Below are 27,102 nucleotides of genomic sequence, written 5' to 3' on the forward strand. Positions count from 1 at the left end.
TCTGTGCTCTAGCCCAGTGCTTCTCAGACTTTACCGTGCACAGGAGTCTCCTGGGCTTATGGACATGCAGAGTTTTGGGGTCTAGGGTGGGGCCGGCAACTCAGCATTTCTAACAAGCACCCCAGGGGACACCACTGCTGGTGCGTGACTGGGAGTGGAGAGGCGCAGCCGGGGTGTGCTCTGCTTCACTCCTGGGAGTCATGTCCACACCCATCCACACATACTTGGAAAATATGGATCAAAAATGCCAAGGAGCAAGCTACTTCAAAAAGTGCAGTTGTTCTTTGTCCTTTAGGCCTATGTCCATGGCTCTGAAACTCCCACGGGTCTCTGGGGTGGACCTGAGGGGTGTTTTAGGACAAGATTTTGCAGCCCTACTGTGTACAGACTAACATTTGACATCAGGGATACAGTACCCAGTAGTGGCACTAGCTCCTCCACCCCGCTGGGACTGTTCCTCTGCGTTCTTCCCATCTAGGAGTTTATTCCATGCCCTGCACTTGGAAATATGCTACAGGCCAAAGCCCCACACTAACAATAAAGAGAGCGTGAGCGTGATGTTGCAAGCATTAAATGAGATGGCATATGGGAATATGCCTGGGATGGTGTCTCCCACACAACAGGGACACTAAGTGTTAATTCCCTGGGGACTCTGTCTCCACTCCACCCACCTCACCCCCAAGTGGTGAGCTCCTCCAGAGCAGAGTGGCTGTGTCCATCTCTGGGCCTCCTGTCCAAGGCTGTGCTAGGCCAGAGGAGGGCCTCCGTGTGGCTTTGCTAGAATGGCAGACACTGTGAAACTCCTGATAGAGGTTTCTGTCTCTGCCAGTCCACGTCTTCAATCCATTCACCCTGCCTCTTCTGTGGGAGAAACGCACAGACACGCAAGACCTCACCCCCTCTCAGAAAACTCTGTGTGGGGAAGACAAGCTTGTAAGTCCTGGTGGGACACATGGCACACAAAATGCAATGATCTTGCAAAACCTAGTGCCTCCTAGGGAGTTCAAGGCAGGCTTCCGGCAGAAGCAGCATTGGAGTGTGAGTTGCCTTTGACCAGTGAAAATGGTGAGGAGGAGGAAACAGCATGAAGAGAGGCATGGAAGCAAGAAGGCAGATGCATGGATCGGGCAGGGCACTGCTCAAGCAAGCATCAGCTGCACAAAGTGCTGCTGGCAATGGGTGGGAAGCTGGTCCCAGGAGAGCCCCATGATCCTGCAATGCCAGGCTAAGGACACTGTGTCTATCTGGGATCCTGTGTGCAGAGTATAAGCTCCCAGATGTTTGGGGATCAGAACTTCATTGGGCACACACACAAACACATGCACGCGCACGCACACACGCACTTCTTCCATAAGGAGAATCTGATGAACAAATGCTCTTCCATGGATAAACCACATTATCATCATTGTTATCCCTTACTATTTGTTGGCCACTTGGAATGTACCAGGTGCTATTCCATGCACTTCATGTTTATTAACTTATTGAATTCTCACAACTACTGTGTATGGAGTGCTCTGTTTTTATCCTGGCTTTGCAGTGAGGAAATTGAGGCAGAGAGAGGCAAGTGCCACACAGCTAGTGAGGGCTGGAGCCAGGCTGTGGACCGGGTAGTTGGCTTCCAGAGCCTGCCCAAGCTGCCTCTCTCACCCTGCAGAGTACTCCTCAATGTGTACCTGTGGGTGTGGTGGTTTCTGGAAGGGAGTGACTCCTCTTCTGCCCGGAGCCAAGCCAATCCAGAAGTCACTTTGGGAGGCCTGGCCTACTGTTGGACAAAAGAGAGCCTAGATCAGATTGAACCCCTTCCTAACGCCTCCTTCTCGCCTAAATGAAGCAATTCACCTCTGGTGGGGAAGGAAGACGTCCAGACAGTCCACTTAGGGCAGAGCTCCCCCACCCCAGCATCCTCACTGAGGCACAGTCATTGGAAAAGCTTGGACTTCACAGCCCCTCTCTGCCTCCCTCTTCTTGTGCCTCTGCAGGTAAGGTATGGAGCCCCTACTGTGAGCCGAGTCCTATACTGAATGAGGGCTGGGGCCTGCCTGCAAGGAGCACACAGCCCCTGTTCCCATTGCCCACAACATCTTCCAGGAGGTGGCATTCCAGACTGGCCAACATTGTAGTTGGGAGTGTGTTTCCTGCTTCACCCTTCTGGGCCACCTTGTGAGCCGCCAGGGTTAGGTGCCACATCCCCTTCATTCTCCTTGCCTCTGTCACAGCCCCTCCTGCCCCATGGTTGCTTCCAGTCCATCTGAACTGCATGGAGTCCACTTGGCCCTGCTCTCAGGACCTGGAGCTTGGCCTAGAATTGGCCCCAGACCCTCAGGAAAGCCTTGGAAGCCTGGCTCAGCCAGATTTCAAGGCAATAGGAGTAACCGAGACCTGGGCAGCCCCACACTGACTGATGTACTACAGTGACACCTCAGTCTCTGAGGCCTGTGGCAAGGGCTCCTGAAGGGGAATTGACCCAGGGCAATCCTATCCCTTTACAGTGTTTAGTCACAGTCAAAGATAGCAAGACCTAGGGGCAGGGATGGGAAGAGGGAATATTTTAGGGCGTTCAGTCCGAAATCACAAACAGGCTCTTTGAGTCGAATATACCTGAGTTTGACTCCTGGTGGTTCGCTTTCCAGCTCCAGGCCTTTGAGCAAGTTAATTCTCACACACTGAGCCTCCATTTCCTCACTTGTAACAGGATGGTGATTAAAACTGGGTCACAATAAAATCAGTTGACCTATGTTAAAGGACCGGTCAGTGCCTGGCACACACCAGGGGCTCAAAAAATAGGAGTTTTCTTTCTGATTAACCCACTTTTTCTCCCCAGTTGTTGAAAAAGGAAAGTCCTTGCTTAAAGGGAGGGATAAATGGTGCGTTCCTGGATTTCTTCATTTGATGATGACTTGCAATCCCTTGTCTTCATGTCTCCAGCCTCTATTTTTACACTCTTAACTGGATTTCTCAGACTTCTTTTCACTGGTCAAAGGGCTTTTCCACCATTAAATCCTCTGTGCCAGACAGCAGCCAGACCTCCCCTGCAGTGCCCTCTGCTGCTATCCCAGTCCCAGGCACAGGCAGGAAACCCAGGTATGCACACCCAGGCCGGGTCTCCCACAAGGAAGTCGTCAGGTTAAATAGCAGAGGCTGCCCACCCAGGCAGCCTGACTTGTCAACATGAGTTTGCAGTGGCCTCTTAGTTTGCCCTCCAGTACCCAACTCCATCCCCTCCAATCCATACTGCAACTTCATCTCATTGCTTTCTAATTGTGGCCAAAATTTCTAAACCGTCCCTGTCACTCTCCTGCTCCAGAACCCTCAGTGGCTCCCTATTGCCCTCAGAACCAAGTCCCTGGCACACAAGTCCTTTGATACCTCACTCTGCTTGCCTGCCAAACCCCATCTCCTCCACACAATATACTCCAGTCAGACCAAATCACTTGCCTTTCCCTAAACACCCATGTTGTTTCCCACCTCTCTGCCCTTGGATACCTTTCTTGTGCCCACAGTGCTATAGCATGGTATTCCTAAACTGCTTGGCTATAACACTACCTGAAGAGGAAGGGCTTGTGAAAAATCGGTATCAATGCTTAGGCTCACCTGCTGAATCAGAATCTCCAGGTGAGGAACTGGGGAATCTGTATTTTTAATGAGTGCCTGGGGTGATTCTTCTGACTTGGCAAACTGGAGAACCACCTTTTCATGTACCTTGTCCACTAATAGACTTCTGCTTAGGGGTCACCACCTCAGGGAAGTCCACCTGACACTCCTCCTTCCCATAAAAATGATGACAACAGTTAGCATTTATCAAGCTCTTACTATATCCAGTAGTGTTCTAAGTACTGAGCGTGTAGCAATTCTTTTAATCCTTGGGAGGGATGCTGTTGTGATCTCTATCATAGCTAAAGTAATGGATGGTCTCAGGAATCACAGAGAGGTTGAGCAAGTTTCCCAGAATCACACAGGTAGAAAGTGTCAAAGCGAGTTTAGAGCCTGGAAGTCTGCCTTCGGATCCCTCACTCTGTCACCTAATGGGCCAGGTCACTCTTGGCAACAGCATCATCATCTTGTGGACTGAGGACTGGCTTACTTGTTTCTTTCTTCCTCTCCTAGATCCTGAACTCCAGAAGACAGGCATTTACGTCCACAGGGTCTAGCAAAGTTCTAGGTATATGGTATGAGCTCAGTAAACATTTGTGGCAGAAAAAGGAGGAGAAAGGATGACGGGAGGGGCCTGTGAGTGTGGAGAGATGCCCTGGGTCTTTGTTTGAGGATGAAAAAGAAGCAAGGAGAGGCAAAGGATGGGATCAAGTTAAATAGAAGAAGGGGTCCCAGCTTTCCCAAAAGGATCATGTTGCCTTTTTCTCTGGCAGGTGCAACCTGGCCCCAGTACAGGAGTACGCCCGGGATGTGGGGCTCAAGACAGACCTGGTAACCATGAACCCCTCGGTCATCCAGCGGGCCTTTGAGGACTTGGTCAATGCCACGTGGCGGGAGAAGCTGCTGCAGCGGCTGCACAGCCTCAATGGCAGCATCCTGTGGATCCCTGCCTTCATGGCCCGGGGCGGCAAGGAGCGTGTTGAGTGGGTCAACGAGCTTATCCTGAAGCACCATGTCAATGTGCGCACTGCATACCCCTCGCTGCGCCTGCTGCACGCTGTTCGTGGGTGAGTGGCCTCCCTACAGACCAGTAGGACCGTCACTAAGTGTGGGGGATTCTTGGTAGGCAGTATCCCTTTCCTAGGTGCATTTCCACCGCAGCTCCACCACACACTTGCTGGATGGCCTCAGCAAGTCACCTGGCCTTTCTGAGCCTCCATTCCTTGAGAGATGAGGGGGTTTGGCAAGTGAGTTTCATCTGGCATGCCAATTTTGACCAATGAGTAGTGCCTGCCTAGAGAGCTGAGTTGAGAATGATCCTGGGGGTGGGGCTGTCTCGAGGCTCAGTGGGAACAGATGCCATGAACATGGGAAGAGAGATGGTGGCTGGCAAGTCACATACCATCCCAGGTGTGTGATTTTCAAGAAAATCAGGATCAGATGCACTTGACTTCAAGTAATTCACCTTAATCTCTTTAAGCTTTAGTTGCCTCTTCAGTGAAATATGAGTGGGAATGGTAACATTGGAGGATGTGAAGACTAAATGAGATAATGGATGTGAAATGCCTAGTATATTTCGGTAGAAACACTTAATGTTATCATCAATCATCGCCATCTTTATGTCTCAGTGCAATATTTTCTAACTCTGCAGAGCACATCTTGTTGATTGGGCTGAGATCTTCAAAGGACCGTCTCCTAGGATGTTTTTGTCCACACGGTCTTCCCTCTAAGATGGAAGGGAACTTTACCTAGGCAATATGAAAGAGACAGGGAGAGTTAAAGCAATGGAATCGACTCTCTTTAAGAAGAGTTTTGATGTAACTAATTAGCTAAGGATTCTCCTGGTTAGGCCTGGATCTCTAATTCCAGGAAAGAGATTCCAAGACTTAAGGAAAACAAATAGGAAATATTGAGGAGGGTCTGAACTATTCCTATCAAGAAGTCCATGTCAACCTGGATGGTATTCTTAAACAGCCCCAGCCAAACAAGTAGTAGTTCCCAATCTCCTCCTTGTTTCCTCCCATTCATGTGACCTGGCATAGATCTCCCTGGCACTTGGATCAGTAAATTGGCTAGGAATTTACTAGTGCCCATTAGAGCAGCCACAAGAAAAATAGTTTAATATTAATCATTAATTCACTCTCTTCCAGTTTTCTGTTGCAGTAAAAATCATCTCATGACTTAATGGCTTAAAAAAACAACAGCAACATTCATTTTATATTGTTTACAATTTCTATTGGCTAAGAATCTGAGAAGGGCTCACCCGGATGGTTCTTAGGTCAGGTGCAGTCAGATTGGCTAGAAGTAAAACAGTGGGGGGCTGAAGCAGCTGGGGTTAACCATGCGTCTGTCTCCCTCTCTTTATGTTATATTAGGGTTTCTCTAAATGATCTCTCTGCATGGGCTAAATTGGGCTTCCTCATAGCATGGTAGCCTTAGAGTAGTCAGACGTGTACATGGTGGCCCAGGCTCTAGCACAAGTGGCCCAGAGACCAAGGCAGAAGCTGCATCACATTTTAAGACCACATAGTGTCACTTCTATTATCATCTACTAGCCATCTAGTCATTAAATTAGCTTAGAATCAAGGGAAGTAGACATAGACCCTGCCTCTCAATGGGAAAGTGCCAATTTGTAGATGCATTTTAAAACCTACACACATTCATTCCGCCTATATTTATTGAGTGCTTACTATGTGCCAGGCTCTGTTCTAGACACTAAGATATGGTAGTGAATAAAATAAAGTCCCAGATCTCATTAACAATTATGTTTTCTTATAGGGAAAGATAAATTACAGGTAAACAAATAAATAAGATACTTTTAAATAGTGCTATCAGGAAAGTCTTCTCTGGAAAGAAGTTGGTTTGAGCTAAGTCTCAACGGACGAAACAGCACCAGCCATGTGCAGATCTGGGGTAGGAACCTTCCAGGGGGAGGGAACCTTAAGTGCAAAGGCCTTGAGGTGGGAGGGTGTGCTCAAGGTTTAACCAAGAGACAAATGTGGTTGAAACAGAGTGAACAAGGAGAAAGGGGAGGAGATGATGTTAGTGAGAGAGATAGGAACTAGAATGCACATGTGTTTGTGGGCCATGGTAAAGAGTTTGGATTTGATTCTAAGTTTGAGGGGCAGTGAAGGAGGTGAGGGAGAAGATCTGAGTTGTATCTTTAAAAGATCCCTCCAGCAAGAATGAAAGCTGGAATATTTGTTGGGAAGCTGTTGCAATAGCTCTGGCAAGAAATAATGATGGCTTAGACTAGGATTATGGCGTGGGATAGCTAAGAGTTGGTCAGATTTGCTATAAAATTTGGAGGTAAAGGCAGCAGGATTTACTGGTGGATTCTATTTAAGGACCATAATGGGGGAGAGAAAGAGAAAAATCCAGGATGACTCTTAGAATTAGAGTTTGAGTAAACAAGCCCAAGCAAACAAGCCTAATATGGCAGTGCCATATTCTGTGATAGAAGAGCTTAGAAAATCCCACACATGTTTGGGGGCATTGCGGAAGGAAGTTCTTTCTTGAGCATATGCAGTATGAGATGCCTGTTACAAATATATACCCTACCACACTCCTGACCTCCCAGCTTGGGGTCAGGCCCTATACCCAATTGCCCATCCAACCATATGGCAGATCAGCAGGGACATGAGAGCGCCCAGTGTACAGACTCCCCACTGACTGAGGGGCATTAGGATGCTCTTCACTGGGGCCTTAGCATAACTCAGTGTGACCTTGGGAAGCCTTCTGAGCCACCCACAAAGGATTCTTGTCCTCATGAAGGTGACTGTGGTCACCCAAGCCTGTGACCAACACTGGTATCATTAAGATGAGTATCAACAGGGAAAACCCGTTGCCCCCAAGAAAGCCCTAGAGAGACATTCAATAAGGAGCAGCCACATGTGTGTCTGATGGAGCCAGAATGATACCTATATGGACATGGAGCTCAACGGGGCTACATAATTTATCCTGGAGGTTGGCCTGTCAGGACCATCTTTTCACTTCATCCCTGTCAGAGTAGGTCTGCAGTGGCAACCCTCCTCTCATGGACTGTTTAAATATTAAATATTGTTTCTTCCTAGAAGGAGGAAACTCTTGAGATGGTTCTGAAGTCCTTGGGGATAAGAGGAGAGAAAAAGTCCCTTGAATGGGGAATGGGCAACCACCTGGAAGAAACTGATGCAGCCAGAGCTATTTCCAGCTATAATTGACTCACTTTCATCTGTCAAAATAGCATTAAGCACCAGTCATAAACCCTTTAAACAAACAGGCTGTTCATCCTGAGACTGCAGCATCTTCAGTTGCAGGAGCCCCCAGGAGGAAATACTGCAGGAGAGATGGGTGAGGTTAGCCTCTGCTTTTAGTAGGGGGAAAAGAAGGGGAGAAGGGGGTTTGGAATGGATTTCTGCCAATGATCCTCTCCCTCTGTGGGGCCATTGGACCTTGTAGGGTGCTGGGTCTAATAGGACACCAATGAAAAGGTAGGAAGCATGTGTTATTAGCCCTTGCCTTGGTGGGACTTTACCTGGTGTTCACTGCAAGTGGAAGAATGGGCTGGGGAGGGATGCAGTACAAAGTCACACAAGAAAAGACCAAGGGATTGTAGAGAGGAAGGTTGAGGAGGAATCCGGCCAAGAGGCACTGTGGCCTAGCATCAAAACCACTGGCTTTGGCAGTAGCGATACCTCCAAAAGGTCCAGACCCCAGCTCCATGACTGGCTTGGTTGTATCACCTGCCTTCCCCCTTCCCCTAGAGCCCCACAGGGTATACATGTAATCAATCAATCGTGGCTACTGTGATTGTGGCAGCTGCCACCTGCCACTTGGAGAGCTACAGTGTGGGAAAGACATAAGACTTGTCCTATGGACTCAAGAGTTCCAGGGACTTTTCTCCTTGTGAGGAGGAAAGTGCAATAGGTTGAATTTAAGACAGGACTCTGTAGTAGTCAGAGCAGTGGACTAAGTCAAACCAGCCACTCATGAGTTCTTCACCTTGAAGTCCCAATAATGGACTGCAGTTTGCAAAATAATCTTTTTTGCTATGTTAAGATGTGTTGCCCAATAAACCCCCTGTCTATAGGGTATATGGGGGAGGTATGAATAAACTTTTATTGTGATAAAATATACATAACATAAAATTTACTATTTTAATGATTTTTTTTTTCCTTTTCAACTTTTATTTTATATTCAGGGGGTACCTCTGCAAGTTTGTTACCTGGGTATATTAAATGATGCTGAGGTTTGTGATACAAATGATCCCACCACCCAGGTACTAAGCTTAGTACCCAACAGTTTTTCAACCCTTTCCCCATTCCCTTCTTCTCCAGTGTCTATTGTTGCCATCTTTATGTCCATGAATACCCAATGTTTAGCTCCCACTTATAAGTGAGAACATGTGGCATCTGGTTTTCTATTCCTGTGTTAATTCACTTAGGATTACGGCCTCTAGTTATTAGATCATCGGGGAGGGTTTCTTGTGAATGGGTATTGTTAATATGGTGTGTATGTACCACATTTTTTTAATCCAATCCACTATTGCTGGGCACCTAGGTTGATTCTATGTCCTTGCTATTATGAATAGTGCTGCTATGAACATGCCAGTGCATGTGTCTTTTGGTAGAATGATTTGTTTTCTTTTGGATACTTATCCAGTAATGGGATTGCTGGGTGGAATGGTAGTTCTTCTTTCTTTGCAAAATCTCCAAACCGCTTTTCACAGTGGCTGAACTAATTTACAGTCCCACCAGCAATATATAAGCATGCTCTTTCTCCACATCCTCACCAACATCTGTTGTTTTTTGACGTTTTAATAGTAGCCATTCTGACTGGTATAACATGGTATCTCATTGTGGTTTTGGTTTGCATTTCTCTGATGATTCACAATGAGCAGCATTTTTTCAGGTATTTCTTAGCCACTTATTTGTCTTCTTTTGAGAATTGGCTATTCATATCTTTTGCCAATTTTTTAATGGGGTTGTTTTATGCTTGTTGAGTTGTTTAAGTTCCCTATAGATTCTGCGTATTAGACCTTTGTCAGATGCATAGTTTGTGAATATTTTCTTCTGTTCTGTAGGTTGTCTGCATTTAAAGCATTGTTAATTGTACATTTCACTTAGAAGAAATTCGCTCTTAGAAGAAAACTTACAAGAAATTTTTCATCACCTTGTGTTTGCCAATGGTCTTTTAAGTATGACACCAAAAGTACAGGCAATGAAAGAAAAAAATAGATAAATTGGACTACCTAGAAATGTAAAACATTTGTGTGTCAAAGGACAGTGTATCAACACAGCTCATATAATTAGAGAAAAGATTTACAAATACTATACCTGATAAGGGATTAACATCCAGGATATGTGAAGAACTCTTACAACTCAACAACAGAAAATCCAAATAACTCAATTTGAAAATGGGCAAAAGACTTGGAATAGACATTTCTCCAAAGAAAATATTCAAATGGCCAATAAGTACAGGGCAAGATGCTCCACTGATCATAAGGGAAATACAAATTAAGTACATAAATGTATTAGTACATTCTCACACTGCTGTAAAGAAATACCTGAGACTGGGTAATTTGTAAAGAAAAGAGGTTTAATTGGCTCACAGTTCTGTAGGCTCTCCAGGAATCATAGTGGCTTTGGCTTCTGGGGAGATCTTAGGAAGCTTCCAGTTCTGACAGAAGGCAAAGGGAGAGTGAGGCATCTCACATGGCAGGAGCAAGAGAGACAGGGAGGTGCTGTACACTTTTAAACAACTGGATCTTAAGAGAACTCACTCATTATCATGAGGACAGCATCCATTGGATGGTGCTAACCCATTCCCAAGAAACTGTCCCTGATGATCTAATCACCTCCCACTGGTCCCACCTCCAACATTAGGAGTTACAAAATTCGACATGAGATTTGATGGGGACACAGATCCAAACCATATCAATGAGATATCACTTCATCCCTTCTAGCATGGCTATTAGTAAACACACATATGCACACACAGAAAATAACAAGTGTTGGTGAGGATGTGGAGAAATAGGAACCCTTCTGCTTTGCTGGTGGGAATTTCAAATGAGAATTCACTTTTAGGGCAGTAACCAGGGGTCAGTATAGTCATTTCACATCTGGACATAAGTCAGCTACCTTGACAAAGCATTTCATGGGCAACTTGGACTTGACGGACAGTTTAGGGAATCGAAGGGGACAAATGTTAACTTGTTACCTTCATTTTGTTACCTTCATTTTGCAAAAGAGGAACTTAAGCTCAGACAAGTTAGGTCATTTGTATGAGGCCACCCAGCATTTAAGTGGCACAACCGAGAACTGAACTGCACTGTCTCACTCTAATGTGGTGCACCAGGTGCAGCAGAAATTTGCACTCATTTAGTACTGGGCTAGAGACAGGGATGGCAATGAGCTGAGTGGGCCAGGAGCTGCCACACTAGAGAAGGGGTGTTAGAAGACAACAGCAGGTAGCAGCGCATCAAGGCTACATGTGCACACTGCAGTTGTTCAGAGCCTGGGGCAGCACCTTATCAGGGAGAACAAGCTGAAAGGTCAGAGGTCCTCAGCATCCCATCAAACACCAGCCAGCACCTGGGCATGACACAGTCGTGCTGAAACCCCAGTTGAGGCTCTCCATGCCACTTGCCCTTGAATGTGCCTTTGGTTTCTCTCTTCTTAATTTGCTTGGCTGCCCATTCACAACAAAGGCTTTTTTTTTTTTTTCCAGAAGAAAAGCAGGCATCCTTGGGTGGTGACTCAGAAAGGCTCAGAAATGCAGTCACACCTCATGCCACTCTCAATGGCTTGCAACAGGATATGTAGGAAAACAGCTGAGGGGTACATATTGCCGTAGTGAATGCTTACATGCCGCATGCCATGCTAAGCATTATCTCGTGTCACTAGAGGACTACTGCCATTATCCCTGTTTTAAAGATAGGAAAACTGAGCCTCAAGGAGTAACTTGCACAAGGTCCCACGGCTGGTTAGGGACAGATCCAGGTCTCCTCCCTGCTCCTGATCCTCCTGATCACCATCCATTTGCCCCTATTACACATAACTAGGAAATAGTGATGGCACCCTAGAGAATCATGTCAGGAAGGCCAAAGTCAGGATGGGTTTGAGTTTATGCAAATATTAAGAAAAACAGAAAAGTCTTTTTATATTTCAAGTAAGAACCAAAGGGTTAGGAGCAGATGGCATCGGGGCTCTGAAGGGCAAACGTATAATAAACTCTTCAACTCCTATATCTGATTTTTCAGCAAAGATGAGTCTTTTACTTGGATAGGAGAACAGGGCCTTTGGGTTCTTTACTGACAGTCCCACTTTCCTGCTCTAAAGCAGTGATTCTTAACATTCATGGTCCCCAGACCAGCAGCACCAGCATCACTGGGAACTTGTTAGAGATGCAAATTCTCAGGCCCACCCCAGACCTGGTGAATCAGAAACTCTAGGAGTGCGGCCCAACAATGTGTGTTTCAACTGTGCTCCAAGTAATCTGGATGCACAGCATAAGTTTGAGAACAACTGCTATCCACAGAGTCAAAACCAATGAACCTCCCAGGGGCAAACTTGCAGTCAGACCACTGAGCAAGCTGGCCATGATCTTCTCCAAATCATGCAGAATTAGAGAAGAGAATCAGGCAATCTCTGTCCCAATTTTCTAAACATGAGGAAAGGATGGACAACGGTGAGCTTAATGTCAACACCAAGCCAGAGTTTCAAATAGGTTATCAGTCTTATGGCTGATGAATGCTTAAAGATGGAGACGTAAAACTGGAAGATACCTGGGCACACTGTTCTGATGTTCCTTTGTGAGGCAGGCAGCGGACAGGTAGACCAGGGATCAGTATAGTCATTTCACATCTGGACATAAGTCAGCTACCTTGACAAAGCATTTCATGGGCAACTTGAACTTGACGGACAGTTTAGGGAATTGAATGGGACAAATGTTAACTTCTCGGAACAACCTGATAAAATAGATATTATTTTCCTCTCCTTTCTATTCATAAGGAAACTAAGGGTCAGAAATGCAAAGTAAATTGCCCAGTTGGAATTTATAGAACATCAAACATATGAGTTTGGGGGAAAGGGGAAATTCAACCCATAACAGCTGGGTTAGATGGCCTCCCTTCCCACGCTGAGATTCTCTCATTCAACACATCTGAGTCTCTGCCCTCACAGTGTACTTATGAAATTTCTGCCTATCTGAGGCAGTGAGCAGGGAAAGGGGAGCATGTTTCTGAAACCAGAACAGAAGGCCTGCCCTTCTGTAAATTGCAGATGAGAGGAAGGAAGCTGGAATTTAAACCCACATATATAGACGTCAGTGATCTCTACTATCTGCACTGTGACTTCCTTGTATCCTTGACAGATAGTTTAACCACTATCTGCTGACCATTGACACCCAAAGGATGCTAATTAATTAGATTAATGTGGACCACAGAGAGACCTCTCTGAACCAGCCACCGGGCTTGGTCTCTGTCTCCATTTTTACCAATAACTTAAATGACAGCATCAGTGGTCTGCTTAGCACATTCACTGGTGATGTGACTTTTGGGGGATTCTCCATATTTAGGGTCTCAGAATTAGAACCAAATCAACCAAAGAGGAAAAAATTTGACATGGACAAATGCAAGATTCCATACTTAGGTTCAAAACATGTGTACAAGTACAGAGAGATGAACAGCACCAACCATCGGTGGGTGTGTGGTTGCTCAAAAGGATAACGTGGTCTTGGGTCACAACAATGAATGCATAGCATCTCTAGGAGTCAGGGAGGTTGGTGATGGCCTTGCTTTTCTCTGCCTGGCCAGATCCCACTTAGAGAATCACATTTTTCTTTAGGTGTGAGGCCAGAGAGGGGCCACAGTGGCAGAGAAATTTGGAAGGTGAGAGGTTTTGAGAGAGAAGGCTCCAAGGAACAAGAGTTTCATTTGCTCGGCAAATACTCATTAAGCACCAATAGGCTCCAGGCCTGTGCTGGGGGAATAAAAACATCAATAAAACAAGGCTCCTGTCCTCCAGTGGCTCATAGATTTGGTCTGTGAGGCTCCAGGTGTAGAACTAGAGTTGGGGGAGGAAGCCAGATTCCATCCAGACTTTGGGAAGAATATTCCAACAAATAAGATCATCTGAAATGAGCTTGGCCGCCTCTTAGGAGGTGGTGAATTCAGTATCTTTGGAGATGTTCAGGCAGCAGCGAACCCCCCGTTACTGGGATGGTGGAGAGGAAATCCCTGCCATACAGAGTTGGCAGATTAGCTCGCTAATCAGGGATACCATAACAACGTCTCACAGACTGGGTGGCTTAACCAACAGAATATATTATCTCGTAGTTCTGGAGGGTGGAAGTTCAAAACTCACGGGTCAGCGTGGTTGGTCCCATCTGAGGGCTGTGAGGGAAGGATCTGCACCAGGCCTCTCACCTTGGCTTATAGATGGCCATCTTCTTGTTCCCATGGCCTTCTACCTGTATGCCTGTTTCCAAATCCCCCCTCTTTGCAAGGACGTCTGTTATATTGGATTAAGGCCCACCCGATGACCTAATTTTAACTTGATTACCTCTGTGAATACCCTCCCTCCAAATACAGTCACATTCCAAGGTACTGGGGGTTAAAATATCAACTTATGAGTTTGGGGGAAAGGAGAAATTCAACCCATAACAGCTGGGTTAGATGGCCTCCCTTCCCACGCTGAGACTCTCTCATTCAACACATCCGAGTCTCTGCCCCCACAGTGTACTCACAAAATTTCTGCCCATCTGAGGCAGGGAGCAGGGAGAGGGGGGCATGTTTCTGAAACCCAAGCAGAATGCCTATCCTTCCGCTCTCACCAGCAGCTGGCAGGGTCCAGCCTCTGGTGCCAACAAGGCGGGCTTCAGGGGCCCCAACCTGAGCAGCTCACCCAGGGGCCCCTGGCTCTGCTTGCCTGTGGGGTGGCACGGAGCCCTGGCTGGCTGTTGGCTAGGAAGGTGAGCAATGGAGTGGAAGGACACCATGGCAATTGAGTATGGCCTCAGGCAGCTGGTGGTGAATGGCTCTAATTTAATTACAACATAGAAGGAGGCTGCAACCCACAGTGAAGGTGGCCCCTCAGGCAGGAAAGCAGCCCACTGGCCCTGGTGCAGACAAGGCCTGTGAATTGGTGCTTAATTAGGCACCAGGAGCCTAATTAAGGCTTTAGGATGGCACTGATTCAGCTTGCCTCTGGCCACGGCCAGAGGGGCCAGGTCAGCAAAGTAAGCCCTGCTGCAAAGACTTGAGGGCCCAAGGTGAGAAAAGAGTAAGCAAGGTGCAAAAAGATAGGGAGAGACCAGCACAGGTTGCTGGTGGCTCCTCCCAGACAGGACCGTGGCAATCCAGAGAGTGTGTCCCTAGGGCTGGTCCCTTCCCCGTGCTGGTCCCAGTCTCCTCCGGTTGACAGAGGGTGAGGTGAACTAGATTCACCTTTTTGGAAGTGTGCTCCATGGAAGAGAAAAGGAGGGAGGTCTGTGGTATTAAGGCATAGGTGGCTACTGGCATTTGTGTGTAATGGATCCTCTCTCTCTCCAATTTCTTTTTAAATACAGTGAAAAGAAATCCAAATTGGATTAAAAGATTTAAAGTAAAAAGCAAACTCCACTCTGCACCCCCGTCTTCCTCCACAGAAGCAACGGGTTAAACCGGCTTTCTGTGTGTGGATCCTTCCAAAAATACCCCCTTTTTACACATACGGAACACGTTTTAAGTACTGCACCTTGTTAAATTCTGGAAAGTATTCCATATCGACACACACCACCTCGTTCTCCTTCACAGCTGCCTGGCAGTCCACTGTGTGTCCAGATCATAATTTATGTAAGCAGAAGCCATTGGTGGGCTTTGAGGGTGTTTCCAATTTTTTGCCAGTATAATCAATGCTACATTGATCACCCTTGTGCTGATATCTGCAAACATATGCACATCTATAGGTTTGCTTTTTAGAAGTCTTTGCCAATTTGCATTGTTAATTTGTATAGTTACTGCCAATTACCCTCCCTAGAGGTAGGTATTGATTCACACCCTCACCTACAATTATTGAAAATACCTGTTTTCTCTTAACCTCACCAATGGGTGTATTATCAACATTAGTTATATTTACCAATCCAGTGAAAAATGGTATCTGATTGTTGTTTGAAATTGGATTCCTTTGATTATGAATGAGATTGAATATAATTGTTTCTTTGGAGTGGCGTCATTTGAAACTCCAGAATCCAGCCAGAAGGCTTAAGCCCCCAAGAAATGGTCTTGCTGGAGCCCCTGCTGGGCCACAGGGAACAGAGGTGATACCTGGGCATGAGCAACAGTCTCACCACTCCCGGCAGGGCCTGCCAAAAAACCCCCAGTGCCATACTTTTCTCCTTTCTTTTGGTAACTTGCTGTCTAAGATGGTGTGAGCCTGCCTTTCCCATGCGCAGTCCTGGCAGCTGCCAAGAAGGGCTTGCAGTGAAGCTGCGGTAATTTATCTCTCCTGATAATGTCCCCAGAATGAGCCTCTAGCCTCTGCTTGCTGCTTTTCATTCACTGCTTTATTAAAGATTTGTGAACTGCCCACTTTATACATGTGCCATGCTAGGATCTGGAGTTATACAGAAGCAGGAAGTCAGTCCACTTGCTTATAGAATTTAAAACTGTAGAGAAGGAAAAGACAGGTAGACAAGTAATTCCAGGGTAGCGTGATAGGTGCTGTGATAGGGGAAGAACAACATACCGGACACAAAACCATCCAGGGAGGTCCAGGAGGCTTCCTGCAGGATGTGGCTTCAAAGCCAAGACCTTAAGAAGGGACTGCTAGCCAGGACCACATAGGAGGTGTCGTGGAAGAAACCAAGATGTTCCTCGTGGCAGTGTGGCTGTGCACACTGGGTACTGGGAGAGATGTGCAGGCCCAGATCCCAAGGGCCTCACAAGCCCAATGGAGGCCATCAGGTTTTATCCTGTGGACTCCAGGAGTCATTCGAGAGTTTTCAGTGGCATGTCCATATTTGAGGCTAACCTGACTTATTTGAGCAACAGTGTTGGCTTAGGCAGGCACGGAGGCCTGGGAAACTGGAATTAGACTCAGCATCTTCATGACTTGACCAACCGTTCCCAACAGCCCCAAATTCTGAGACGAAAGCCTCAGCTCTCCAATACTGCAGAGATGGCGTCTCATTCTGAGATATCCTACAGCACACCAGAGCCCTCAACAGTGTTCCCAAGGAAAGGACAGCCGTGGGCTGTAGGGCCCCTGGATCAGGGCTGAGGCTGCCAAAGCAGAGCACAGGAGACCAGGAGTCCGAAAGTTCTGTTCCCCGCTTTGCTGCTGATCTTGCACAAAGCATCACTGAGTCTCCCTTGATGACCACCTGTGAGGCATTCCTGCTTCTTAGGGACATCATCAGCTTTATCCCACAGTGCTTTTAGCTTCTTGGAGAAAGCCCTCTTGGTCCCCTTTTCCAACAGTGACAGCCACTATTCTTTCCACGTACCCAGCCCAGGAACCCAGGGAAAAAGACGAATGTGCTTTGGAGATGATTTTGGCGATCCTCATTGATTGCTGTCCATGCTCATAAAATACAGTGCTTAATTGTCATGGCAATTGGGGTAGCCAATTTGAAAAAATAATTACTGCCTTCTTTGAGATTACTTTGCCTTCTAATTAAAATCTCAAGACTGGGATATTAAAGGTGCATTGTCAATACAACGTCCCGGATGCACCCAGCTAACCTCATTTGGGAAGGCAAAATTAATTAGTTTGTGTTTTAACACCCAGCTGTTATCGTAAGGAAAGGAATAGTCTACAAGTCGGCCATGCACACAGTCTCTAAATTGGCCCAAGCAATGGAGGAGACAGAAAGGAAATCGAGAGTGATTTGTTCCTGTGTAACTCAGTCAGCTTCTATTACAAGCTGCTCGTTAAGTGGCGCTCCCGTGTCCCTGTCAGACATCACTCAGGAGTTCTTGTTTACCCGTGGAGGCAGAATCCGAAATAAATGGGTCCCTCTGTGCCACTGAGCTCTGGATTCATTCCGGAGCCTCATTTGCTAACACCTTTTCCAGTTAACAATTCTGGGTGAAAAGACTGGCCCCAGATCTGAGAGGTTGGGCGTTTCTATTCCCGTCTCAGCTGGCCACAGTTACTAAGCTGCATGCACTGCTGGCTTCTTCCTTTCTTCTTACCTACATCTTCCCATTTTTCAATTCCATTTGAGTCAAATGTTTGCTGAGTGCAACAGAAGTCAGGATGATCAATCCTAGGCTATGCTACAGTAACACACCCTGAAACTCCAGCACTTTAGCACAACAGAAGTTTATTTCTCACTCTCACAAACTGTGATGTGAGCTGGCAGGGGCTCTCTTCCAATCAGCGATTCGGGGACCTAGGATTCTTCCATCTTAGGCTGACATCTTCTGACCAGGAGACTTTGAAGTTCTCCAAGGCAGGGGAAGAGAAAGTGGGAGGAGCCTGCTCTCGAACACCAACCAGGAAAGGACACATTGTCGCAGCCTATCGGGCCAGAACTAGTCACTTGACCCCAGCCCAGTCAGAGAAGCCGGGAGATGTTTGTTGAGTGCTGTTGTCTCTGCAACAGTGCTTTGGACCCAGCAGGCACTGAGCAAGACGCCTTTGAATCCTACTACAAAGGGGTGTAAGCTGTGGTCCCTGTGCTTGGGGAGACCACAGTACAGTTTCATGTTCCTCTTCTGGAAAGCATCCCTTCCAACTCTAAAATGACCATTCACTTCTGCAGTCATGGTTCTCGAGGCCCTTAGCACAGAGGCAGCAGCGACGACCTTCCCAGGAGCCCACAGCTCAGCGGGAAAGGTGAGTGTGCACAATGCATAAGACTGTAGCCAGGGGAAGACACTGGTGCGCAGGTGACCACAGCTGCCCAGAGACAGGACAAAAGTGCAAAGGAGTGTTGATCTGAGCCTTGATAGGAGGAGGTGCCATGAAATAGCACAGTAATGAATTTTCAGCCTCGGTTGCTAAGCACAATAAGAGAAGTAGAAACAAAGCTGATGGTAATCAGCTGGAGGTGGTTAACTCAGTCTGACTGGGGAGATGACGGTAGAACAAAGGGAGTATTTCCAGGAAGATAGGATGCACGTGCTTAGTTTCTGGAGTTGGGAAAGAGAGTTCACCACAGGGATCAGTGGGGAAAGGCATCTAGGGGAGCACCCAGCATGTGTGGAGGCCCAGCACATGCCTGAGTAACCTCAGAAGCACCTATGGGCCACTTGGACATTTCATCGCCGATTCGATTCCTGTCTCCTCCTTTCTGGGCATAGCATTGATGGCCTGAAAAGAAATTCATTTCTGAAAGCCTTCCCCTACTAAGACCTTGCGATCAGAAAATAAACAAACCATTGTTTATCTGGTCTGTGTTAGGGCTTGAATTCACTTAGGAAGTAAACATCGGGGGGCTGTTTCATGCGGGGACACCGTGGTGGCTCCACGATCCTTGGGTAATGTCAGCCCACAGCTGCAGCCAGCTTATTCCTAGCCTGGGGAGTTGCCATGGGGTGAAAAATGCTCAAGAATCAGGCCCCTCAGACCCCTGTGTTTTATCCAAAATGGCTGTCTAACCAGCCATTTGAGAAGCTTGTCTCTTCTCAAGCAAGTCACAGTGGACTCCCGCGTGTTCGTCTCTAAAATGACAGAAGAGGACAAGTTCAGTTTAGGAGGCCCATGCATTCACCACACAGACATGGCCTGTGGGATCACCCAGTAAGGCTTCTCATGGTGGTGTTTTGTTTTTCAGATGGAGTCTCACTCTTGTCACCCAGGCTGGAGGGCAATGGCATGTCTTGTCTCACTGCAACCTCCACCTCCCAGGTTCAAGCGATTCTCCTGCCTCAGCCTCCCGAGTAGCTGGGATTACAGGTGTGTGCCACCACGCCCAGCTAATTTTTTTTTTTTTAGTAGAGACAGGGTTTCACCATGTTGGCCAAGCCAACTCCTGGCCTCAGGTGATCCGCCCGCCTCAGCCTTTCAAAGTAAAATTTTAATTAGTTGCCAACATTTAAAAATTTGGAGAATTTGCATAAAAATCCCAATTTCTAATACTCAAAAAAAAAACTGAAGATCTGGGACCACCATACTCAACAACAGTAAGACTGGCTACCTGTCACGATGCCCCAGTCCTCACCATTCCCTATTGCCTTCACAACACTGAGGCTGGGTGTTCGTTTTTCTTACACATGTCCCAAATCCCCGCTCACTCAGTCACATCCCCTGCAAGGCTACTGAACTAACTGAGCTCCTCAGTCCCAATCACCTTTAAAACTCTATGGCTATAGTCCTGACATTTCTTCTTTTTCTCTAAATATATCTCATTTTTGGGTCCTTTTGGCAGAACCACCTACCAGTCATCACAGGAGTTCTTAGGCATAGCTGCACATTTGAATTACTGGGGGAGGCTGTGGGAATCCCAGGGTCTAGGCCACACATGATAGTGAGATCCAGGCAGCTTTTAAGGCTCCAGGTGATTCCAGTGTGCAGCGTAGGTTGAGAACTTCTGCATTAGAGCTGAAAATGCAATGGGCTAGTTTAGGAGGGGGTGAGCTCCCCAATACGTGACGTAGTTTAGCCAAGGTGCGTGAATACTTTGCAGGGGCGTGTGGGAGGATCCCAGCATCAGCTGCTGCCCTTCTGGGATTCTTCTCCTCTTTACAGTCCCCCTGCTTTTGCCCCTCAGAGCCTCCCAAGCTTAGCTTGGGCTTCCGATTGAGCATAGATGGTGCTGAGGTGGTCTAGGCAAGGGCTCCTTATCCAGCAAACCCCAAGCTCAGCATCAAACATCCCCAAACCAGCACCATCCCTCCTGCCTCCTACATATTAGCTGATGACTAAGCAGATGGCCATGTGGGGTAGTCCCAGGACAATCACATTAGACCAACCACATTCCTAGCCACCCATCTATCTGTTGGGTCTGCTTTGGGAAGGTGAAAGAACAAGGACTTGGGGTCAGAAGGCCTGAAAGGAGGACCTGGCTCTACCCCTTGCTATCTGGGCGGGTTGCTCAGTCCTCATGCCCTGTGTGGAACCTGGGTCTGAAGTGTGGGCCTGAGTCGAGGACACCCTGTAAAGTGGTAGGTGAGGGTAAGATGCTGAGAGAGGCCCATATCTCAGCTGGGTGATACAGAGGGAAGGGAGATGCTGTGGAGTGTGGTTAGGAAGGTTTGGACAGAGAGAAAGGGGTATGAAATGGGCCTTTGAAATGAGACATTTAGCCCAGAGCTCAGAGCAAAGTGGAGACATGGGCCAGTTATCTAATAACCCTGATCGCAACACAGCCTCTTAAAAACTCCGAGACATCTTGGGAGTTCTTGAGAGTGGCACCAGTTCTGTACATAGCCGGGGGACATCCTGCCCACAGTCTGCCCCTCACATTCCCAGAACTTCTTGGAGACTGGTACCACCCCACCCCAGCCCTCTACCCACCCCATAGAAAATTGGCTGTGTTCCCCTGGAATCACAAATATAAGAGGAAAAAGCGCCAAACACACATACCTCTTCTGGGAAGCATCCTTTCCCATTCTAAAATAACCATCCACTTCTTCAGCCGTCATGAGCCTTAGCACAGAGACAGTAGGAGAGATAACTTTCCAGGACTCCGCAGCTCAGTGTGTAAGGCAGGCATGCACACCTCAACCCCTGGCACGCAGGTCTCAATGGGTGCCCAGAGGGACATACTTAGCACAACTCAGAGGTAGGCGAAAGCTTAAAGGAGTGTCGATCTGAGCCGTGGTAGCAGGAGGCACTAGGAAACAGCACAGTGCTGTGGTATCTGCAGGTCAGACCTTCTGGGGAGGGTGCAAGTGTTGGTGGGAGCTGAAGCTGGCGGGTGGCAGGGGCCAGGTCTTGCAGACTTTCTGAACTATGGAACTTGGATTGTATGTGGAGCAGGGAGAGATTTCAGAGAAATGCCTGGGGGGCCACTAGGTGGAGGACAGATCACGGTGATGGGCTGCCCCCGCAGAGACTTCTGAGAGATAGCGCAGGGAAGAAATGACAAAGATCTCAGTGTCCACAAACACTTGCTTCTGTTATTTTTCAACTGCGCTGTGTTTGCCGTTACCAGCCAGAGCCATTGCCCTGTTCTGTGTCTGCCTTTGTCCCTCCCTCGGGTTTCCAGTTGGAAAATTCAGCTGCCAGGAAGTTTCTTGGTCCAGACAGGATGAAATCAGAGAAAGTGCGAGGAAAGGGGTCTTCGAAGGACAGGGTTATGAAACAACTGCGGTTGTCTAGGGGCCACCCAGGAGGCTCCTGCCATGCCCGGGAGAATCGTGTTCACTCTGATTCTGGACACCTAGGACCACAGCCTTCATCAGCAATGTCGAAGGGGAGATACAAGTCACCCCAGCCCCATAGTCGGGATGAGGGGGTATGAGAATGAGGATTCTCGAAATGCATTTTATTTCATCAAATGTTACATGATTAGGTGACTCACTGAACTTACATAGATTATTGGTAATCTATAATCTCGTCTGATTCACAGGTTAACACCTCCTACAAACACACAAACAAAAAGGATTTAAGGTCGACACTCTGGGATATTTTTTGGGTTTCCTTTTATAAGCTGTAAAAGGAACAATTTTGCAAAAACAAAGAAGTGTTTGGGCTTCTAGAAAACCTGTCCCTCCACCCCAACATTTCAGCTAAAAGCACTGAATCATATTAAACAGTTTCATCTTTCAGCAATATGTAAATGTTTTCTCTAACATATCTTTACTTCTGGCCTGAATTTAATGGATAAGTTTGATAATACAGTCACATGCATCTCTGCAGAGATGTCAGCAGAAACCATGCTGGCCTTCGTTTTAGTTAGGGAGGGAAACCATGGAGTTTGCTTGAGGACAGAAAGATGTGAATTGTGTCTGGTCTAGAGACACAATGGTAAGAAATTTGTGGTAAGGAAAATGTCTTCCCACCAAGGCATACACATTGCCTTTTAAGGGATTCAGCCTAGGGTAAGTGGAAGCTTTTACTAGAAATAAAGACATTTGACCACACATGAGCATGTGTTCTGAGTCCCAGAGGGAGAATAACTGCGATGGAAAGTAAGACGATGACAAGTAGAATGGATGTTTTCCCACTTTGGGAGAAACTTCTAGATTTTCTTGGAATGTTGGGACCTGGAGGATGTCTTAGAGATCACCTAGACTGTGCCTCATCATTGCATAAATGTGGAACATTAGGTTCAGCAGAGAGATGTGGCTTGCTCAAAGGCACACAGATAGTTGGTGGCCGAACTGTCACTAACACTCAGGTCTTGAGTTACCCTCTCCGAGCCTGTTTCCTAGTCCGTGGAATGGACATAGTCTCTTCCTCACTGCATTCTTGGCTAAGGTGCACCCTGCACCCTGCTCTCTTCACTTCTCTGTGTTTCCTCTTATAACCCTTTGACAGAAGACTTGAGGCAGGAAGCAGGGAGTCTGTGTCAGAGGTGGATACACCAAGATGTAGTGAGCGGTCTTTAGAAGAAAGAGAGTGGGCAGAACCCAGCCTTGCATGGCAAACCAGTGTCCAGGGCCCCCAGGGTTTTCACCCGCAGTCAGAGATGGGTATCAGAGAGGGAGTCCTGCGGCAGGGACAGCAAGGAAATCTGAAGATGCTCAGGAGGCAAGGACGGAGTCAGGAATGCAGATCTGCAAGGGGACACCCCATGCGACCCTCAGAAAGGCAGCAGGCACCACGCAAGAGCCAGTGTTTTCTCCGAGGTCAGCAAACTGCTGCTCGAGGGCCAAGCCTGGCCACACCCATGTGTGTTGTCTGTGGCCCTTTCATGCTACAGCTACACAATGGTCAAGTAGTATTAGGATCGTTGTGGCCCAAAAGCCAAAAATATTGATCATCTATCCCCTTACAGAAAAAGGTTGCCAACTTCTGCTTGAGCTGTCCACAGGCCTGAGTTCAAGTCAAGTGCTGCCCCTTTCTACCCAGGTAACTTGTGCAAGCCACTTTTCACCTCAGAGCCCCATTTCTGCATCTGTACCCACAACAGGTTTGTTTTGAGAATTTCATAAACTTATGTCTGTGACCGCACCCAGGCTAAGGAACAGTTCAGTTGCTTCATGTGCTTGTCAGTCCTCTGTGGAGGGAACCAGGGATGTGTGGCTGGATCGGTCTCTATGATTCCTGGAGTGGTAGAAGGCAGCCTGCTGGGCAGGATAAAATGTTTGTCTTCCTGGAAGGGATGACTCACAAACTCATGTTTCTTTTTTTTTTTTTTTTTCTACTTGTTCTTTTTTCCAGATACTGGCTGACCAACAAAGTCCACATCAAAAGACCCACCACCGGCCTCTTGATGTATACCCTGGCCACACGTTTCTGCAACCAAATCTACCTCTATGGCTTCTGGCCCTTTCCACTGGATCAGAACCAGAACCCAGTCAAGTACCACTATTATGACAGCCTCAAGTATGGCTACACCTCCCAGGCCAGCCCCCACACCATGCCCTTGGAGTTTAAGGCCCTCAAGAGCCTACATGAGCAGGGGGCTTTGAAACTGACTGTCGGCCAGTGTGATGGGGCCACGTAGGGTGGGCGCCCCATAGGACTCAGTGGCTCACATTTCCTGCCAGCTACACCACAGGCAGATGGGAGTCGGGGTGGCACAAACAATAGAACAAGCAGGCTAGTGGTTTTCTTTGTTAAAGTGTAAAACAGTGACCAGAATATATATATCTATACCTGCATATATATATTGACCTGAGTATTTATAACTGTGTGGTGTTCATCTAGCATTAGGCAGATAGGCCACAGGAAGAAGGTGTGGAGAACCCACCTGAACCAGATTGAGACTCAATCCATCTTTGGGGGCGGAAGGACTTGACATGAAAAGAAGCCAGTCCCATGACTTTGGATGACAAACTGCCTCCTGGCTTGGAGGGATCTTTGGGCTCATGGATGAATGGAGAGCCACCTGTTGTCAGCTGCCCCAAGCCTCTGGGATATGTGGATTCGGGGAGAGCCGAGGCCCAGAGGGGACACTTGACCCAGTCTAAAGTGGGTGCTATTCACAGAGGAGAGGGAGGTTGGAGAGTTCAACCAGACAAAGGAGCACAAGGAAGCCAAGCAGCAGAGGCCCCATCGGCACAGAGGGCCTCGTTCCAAGAACTTAGAGTTTGACTGCCCAAGGGACAACACGACTGACTCACATGTTTCAGACAGGCCTCCATGACTACAGAGAGAAGGCTGAAGGAGACACAATGGATGGTTCATGTTCTGGCCTAGCAAGAACCACCAAGAACTTTGGGTGAAGCAAGCAGATGACACTGAAGAGGAGTAATGTTCCGAATCATGTTTTTGAAAAATCAAGACCTCCTGCTAAGGGCCCACTAGAATAAGGCAGGAGAGTGTCTAAAATCTAGTTGCTTTGGGTGTTTTTTAAAGCAATGTGAGTCCACCGAGGAGAAAGAGACCCTGGGATTTCACCCTCTGGGTTAGTCTCTGTCTCACCCTGTTAGAATGTCACGAGGGACTGTACTGTCCCCTCTGCCACCAGGGAAGCCACAATGAGAGCTTGAAAGGGTGCTGTCAAGATAAATGCCATCCTTCTTAAAATACATATGATTGCCTTTTTGGGTGCTTCACAGAGCCCCAGAGTGTGAGACCTGAAAGAATGTTCAGCATCTAGCTCCATGTCCCTGCAACCACTCTCTGTTTGCCTTCTGCATTCTGCACTCTGCAGGGCCTTTGCAGCCAGACTGCTGTGTCAATGTCACTTTCTTGTCACTTTCCTATCCTGATGGTCACATTAGCCCACACCAAGCTCCAACACTGAGGTTTTCAACTCTGCAGGGAGAGGTTCCAATGTCCACCCCACCTCTAGGCACCCCCTCTTCTCACAGAAGCAATTTTAGAATTTTGCAAAATCCTTTTCCCCCTATTGAGATTAATATTTAAGATTTTTTTTTAAAAATACCCGAAGCCAAATGCAGTTCCAAATAGTGGACATAATCTCCCAGGGAAATCTAGGCTTGATGCCTACAACTTAGGAGCTGGAATCACAGGTCTCATGTAGAGAAATAGCCGACTTGATTGTTAGTCGTATTCCTTTACCTGATGAATAACAGTGTTTTAAAACATATTTGAAAGATAAGTAAAAAACTACTATCTTGAAGGTGAAGGGAGTTAAGAAAAGTAATCAAGACCTGCTCCTAAGCATATGAGACTGGATGTAATTAATCAACAGCAATGCAGAACAGGACCTTGGCTCTAAATTAATGGTTGACGGGAAGGGAGTGGAGGCGGCAGAACCATTAACCCTACACAAGAACACTCCAGCCCAAAACCGTGAGGAAGGTGATATATCTCTGCATTTTCCCTTGTTGTTGCTTGAAGTCTGTGATTGGGGATTTGCATTATAAAATGAATATTTTAAAAAGCAACAGCCCTAATAGCCTCTGTGGGAACTGAGTGGTTTCGAACTCCTCACAGGCGGTGGAAATAATTAGTACCATATTTTATACATCTCCAGAGCCTTTCATCTTGAGGATCTCAAAGACCCTAGAAGACATTTAATTTCTAAAGCTTGAAGTGTCCTGGGGAGCAGGTAGAATTTCCAGCAGGGCCTCGGTGGATTCCAGAATGTTTCATGGTAAGCGCTGCGGGGAACCCACATGTCAGGTTCTGGAGTTGGCCCTGAGCTCTATCCACCAAGCCAGCACCCCACCATCCATTTGCAGGGGAGTCAAAGGGCCAGAACTCTTTGGGGGACCAGAACATGGTTTTCTTTCTGCCTATCTTAGTCATGGCTCCTAAAATTGAAGCTGATGTGAGCTGAAGAGCAAGGAGTCCTTCCACCCTGCCTTCAGGTTCTCTCTGGAGAAAGGTTAGAGACCCCAGGACAATCAACATGTACACCGTTCCCCGACTTGGCTTGAGTCCTGCACTGCCAAAATGGCCTGGCCATGTGATGGCAGAGCTCCAGGGGCCTTGGCTTTCCCTGGCTCATTGCCCTTCTCCATCTGGGCATGCACAGTCAGGGGCCAATTGTCCTTCCCTGCCCATTCAGAGTTCAATTTGAGCCTCCACTGCAGTTCCTGGTGTGGGCCAGCTGGCCTTGGGTGGCCCCAGGGAGTCACACAGCCTGTACCCGACCCCCAGATTCGCTGCTATAACTGCAGAGTCACAGGCATCCTGGGAGAATGGGCCTCCAGCCTCAGCCGGCCCTCACTGCTGACAGGCACCCCTCTGTCACCTCCTGCCACCTGTCAGATGCCCGGTTCACCTGCCATCAGCCACCCAAGTGGTTCTGACCTCCATTTGCCTCAAGCCCCAACGGGCCCCCATCATTCTATTCATGGAAGAGACGGAGCCTTCTGAAATGAGATCTGCCCTTAAAATCTCTTCTCTTCTCCTTCCCCTTTCTGAGACAACATCGTCCCCACCAGTTACGTTTCCTGTACACCCTCACCCTCTCTCCTCCACCTCTGTCACCTCTGCCCATTAGCACACGCTCGCTCCACCTGGACTGGCTCCTGCAGCCTCTTCCCTTACCTCCACCAGCCCCGGGAAGGGC

At 47.5% G+C, this 27,102-nt stretch overlaps 1 protein-coding gene across 1 annotated transcript in view; it reads left to right on the forward strand.

Annotated features, from left to right (window-relative positions):
- The window catches only part of ST8SIA2 (ST8 alpha-N-acetyl-neuraminide alpha-2,8-sialyltransferase 2), a 41,625-nt gene extending 16,137 nt beyond the window's left edge, over positions 1-25,488 (forward strand). Inside the window, exons 5-6 of the mRNA XM_011978389.1 lie at positions 4,365-4,658; positions 23,832-25,488. Of these exons, the coding sequence (XP_011833779.1) occupies positions 4,365-4,658; positions 23,832-24,117 (580 nt within the window). The 3' untranslated portion in view covers positions 24,118-25,488. The remainder of the gene's footprint in view (positions 1-4,364; positions 4,659-23,831) is intronic.
- Positions 25,489-27,102: the final 1,614 nt, after the last annotated feature.

Source organism: Mandrillus leucophaeus, unplaced genomic scaffold, assembly GCF_000951045.1.
Source record: "Mandrillus leucophaeus isolate KB7577 unplaced genomic scaffold, Mleu.le_1.0 Scaffold193, whole genome shotgun sequence".
Classification (NCBI taxonomy): domain Eukaryota; kingdom Metazoa; phylum Chordata; class Mammalia; order Primates; family Cercopithecidae; genus Mandrillus; species Mandrillus leucophaeus.